The sequence below is a fragment of the Limulus polyphemus genome, unplaced genomic scaffold, assembly GCF_000517525.1.
Source record: "Limulus polyphemus unplaced genomic scaffold, Limulus_polyphemus-2.1.2 Scaffold7830, whole genome shotgun sequence".
In the NCBI taxonomy this organism is placed as follows: domain Eukaryota; kingdom Metazoa; phylum Arthropoda; class Merostomata; order Xiphosura; family Limulidae; genus Limulus; species Limulus polyphemus.
In genome coordinates, this window is record NW_013673440.1 from 30557 (window position 1) to 34521 (window position 3965).

Below are 3965 nucleotides of genomic sequence, written 5' to 3' on the forward strand. Positions count from 1 at the left end.
TATATATATATATATGAAATATTAGGCCTGTATCAGTTGTTAGGCCTTTCACTTTTACGTTACTTAACTTCACATCAACTGTATTCTCTTTGCTTTTATCTGTCTAATTCTGTCTGTCTGCTTCTTCTCTCTCGTCTCACATTATTTATATCTTTATTACATAGTTGTCTGGCCAATTTCTATATTCTCGACACCAATTAGTTATTAACAAAACCTTCTACAATTGTCTGCTTTTAACTCTTATTAGAACAAAATTTAAAAATAATAAAATATTCACTCACAAATATAAATTATTCACTGATATTTAAACCAAACAGTCTTTTATATCATAATACAGTACATTTTATCTAGGTTGCAACAGGTTGTTCCATAAGACCACCTAGAGGCAGACTGGGTAGTATTTCTGTACTATGCTGGACTGCCACTCATGGACTATCATGAGTAAAACTTAAGGGGATCCTGTCCGTCCCTGCTAATCAGTGGATTGCATAAATCAGGGTTGGTTTGCTTTTAAAAATTTACAGAATTTGGTTCACCTACTGCACTGTTTCCAGAACATTGTTCCTCAGGACTCCCCAACATGCAACTACCCCCCCCCCCATTTTCTACTAGTGGAGCTAGAGAGTCATTACCACTCTCAGTCCGGTTTCCAGTCACAGGGGTGGTGGACAGAGATTATTCCTCCAGTGTGTTCGAGTGACTTTCCTCCAATCTTACAGAAGAGGGCGAAGTTGGGGGCCCTCCTACTTGGGACCCTGGATGTTTTTTTTTCCTAGATATTGGTAGGAGTGGCACCAGCCTATATGGGAGCCTACTCATAATACTGTTTCAGATTTGATCCTCAGCTTCCCATTTGGGTTGAGCGTGGCCCTTCTTTTTGATCAATATTGGTTCAATATATTGTTCATAGAATAGGGTCCATTGTCTCCTTGTAATTCCAAATGCAGATTGGTCCTGTCCTTGGTTGAGCATCATTTGTTCCACATCCTTCCCATAATTCCAGGGGCAAGGGAATTTACCTTGCCCACACGGTTGGGGAATGAGCATGAGTGTTCATAATTCCAGACTGGATGAGTTCTGTGTCCTCAGGTTGAGTATTGCATATAGGATCCTGTCATTCTGAGTTTGGGGTGTTGCCTTTCGGACTTCTTCAGGTTGAGGAGAGGGTTTGTCCACTTCGATGTTGCTTACCTTCTCATCATGATTCCAGTGTCTCAAAATGCATCACTCTATAGCTACAGGTTGGGATCCATTCACAAATATATATATGTTGTGGTCCAAATGCCCTAGCCACTAACATGGGATTTAGGGACCATGGTCCTATAATTCCAATTCCGAGCAGTGGGACCTCAGCTATCTGGTTGGGGACCTGGCCAATGGTGATGATGGATCACATCAAATTCCACCCACAATGCATAATTTAGGTTCCAGGTGAAGAGCATACCAATTCTGGATGTAGTGCGGTTCTCCTATTTGGGTGCTAGTTGTCTATTGCCATGCCCATGAGCTATGCAGATTCATTCTGTATGGATAATGCCCTCACCATCCCCTCTACCTTATCAATGTGGGATTCTAGCTGTAGTATGTAATAGAGATAAGTATGTTTTGAAAGTTAACATTTTCTTAAATCAAAAATGTATTTCCAATAATATTTACCTCCTCTTATGCTATACTTACCTCCTCTTACACTCTCCCACCCTTGCTCCCCACTAAGAACTGGTGTTAGAGACTGTGGATTGGACAAGTCTCGAAAAGGTGACAATATTATATGAAGGAGGTGCTTATATACAGTACCAAGATAGAGGGTGCACTGACATAGGTGGAGAGTGTCACAAGACAGATATTGCCAAGGGCAGTTAGGTGGGGAATAAAAAAACTGCATCAAGCAAGAAAAATGCAGACCAATGCTTAGATGGGCAAAGGTTAAAAAACCCTAGCAGTCAAGTAATAGCTGTAGTGTGGGAGGAGGTATGCATTATTGGAAATACATTTTTGATTAAGAAAATGTTAACTTTTGGCAGGGCGGTTGACCCTTGGAATGGATTGCCTACAGATGTGTTGGATACAGTAAATTTAAGGGAACTTAAGAGAAGGCTTGATAAATATCTAAATGATAAAGGCTGGCTTTAAAGGTTTTAATTTTTTTTAAGTGTTTAATGTAATTGATGAGAGAATTTCTTTTCAAGCATATTATGCTACTATATTAAGATAGAAAAACAAAAAATGACATTTTTTGACACAATAAAAGGTAAAATCTTCATTACTAATTACAATTGACTAGTTTTGGTAACAGAGTTACCATCATCAGGGCTAGTATCATTAATGGACCAGCAGGGCATTTGTTGTCTTTAAATATTATGTTAAAAAACTTTTTGTCTAAGAATAAGACTGCATCTAGATTTTCAGACCTCTCAGTATGAATATTCAGTCTTCTGTCTCTGACATTTTTCATTCTCCTAACAAACACACAACTCACAGAAAGACTATCTTCCCTCCTTGTAGTTCTGAACATCTGAATGAAAACATTCCAAATAATCATTAGTGCAACTGTCCTTTCTCAGTAATTAATGATTAGCTGCAACCACTGAAATGATTAGAGAAATGATTCATGATTTTTATAAAAGACATTATGGTAATAATTTAACATATTTGTCACATAATAGTTTTTCATATTTATATTGTTTTAGGTTCTTCGTTATCAGCGAGGTGGTCAGCCATTATGGGTTTCTTCGGAAAACATACCAAAAGCTGGAGACATTCCTTCCTGTCCATGCGGTGTTCCCCGACAGTTTGAATTCCAGGTAATGAAAATTATTTTCATCAATACCTTTTGTCAGTTTTATGGTAGCTATATTTAAAAAAATATTTACATTTAATTTTAGCATGATTGGTACCTAATCTTGTTTATACTTTAGTCATGTACAATTGTAGATACCAACTTATGGCTGATGCACTGTATTTTGGTTTCCCAACAAAACTTTCTTTTCGTTTAAGTCACCAAAGTAATACATCTGTTTTCATCAGTTTTTCTGTTTTAGTGTTCTTTTTTATTTTTTTTACTGTTTAAGGGTTACATGTTTATATAGTAACTGACTTTTAACTTTTATCAAAATATCTCTCACATCATTACACAAACTATTTCTATTTCAAATCTTTATTATTCATAATACTTAATTATTTAACAATTATGTAATTTTAAAATTATTTTTGTTGGTCTTTCTTATATTAAACTCGTATTCTAAACACAAATCAGTTATTTTGTATAGAGATTAATTTCATAATTTTAATAGTTTTTCTATAGTATTTATGTACTTCAACTTCTAGCTCTGACTTTGAATTTGGCTTCTGTAATATATAATATGCTTCAGCTGCTAGCCCTCACTCTGAACTTAGTCTCTCTAGTACCTTATGTGCTTCAACTGTTAGCTCTGACTCTGAACTTGGCTTTTATAGTACTTTTGCTCCCCTGGCTCTGAACGTAGTCTCTGTAGTACCTTATGTTCTCTAACTGCTAGACCTAACTCTGAATTTGGCTTGTGCAGTACCTTATGTACTCCAATTGATAGCTTTAACTCTGAATGTAGTCTCTCTGATACCTTATGTGCTCCAAGTTCTAGCCCTGATTCATTGTCTTTGTAGTGCTTTATGTACTCCAACTGCTATTCCTGACTATGAACTTCATCTCTGTTGTATCATATGTTCTCCAACTGCTAGCACTGACTCTGAACTTCATCTCTGTTGTATCATATGTTCTCCAACTGCTAGCCCTGACTCTGAACTTTGTCTCTGTTGTATCATATGTTCTCCAACTGCTAGCCCTGACTCTGAACTTTGTCTCTGTTGTATCATATGTTCTCCAACTGCTAGCCCTGACTCTGAACTTTGTCTCTGTTGTATCATATGTTCTCTAACTGCTAGCTCTGACTCTGAACTTAGCTTATACAGGGTTCGTACGCGTCCTGGAA

At 36.9% G+C, this 3965-nt stretch overlaps 1 protein-coding gene across 1 annotated transcript in view; it reads left to right on the forward strand.

Moving 5' to 3' along the window:
• Positions 1-2873, forward strand: part of LOC106474899 (programmed cell death protein 2-like) — a 17287-nt gene extending 14414 nt beyond the window's left edge. The window contains exon 3 of the mRNA XM_013935594.2: positions 2688-2873. Within this exon, the coding sequence (XP_013791048.2) occupies positions 2688-2858 (171 nt within the window). The 3' untranslated portion in view covers positions 2859-2873. The remainder of the gene's footprint in view (positions 1-2687) is intronic.
• The last annotated feature ends 1092 nt before the right edge of the window (positions 2874-3965 follow it).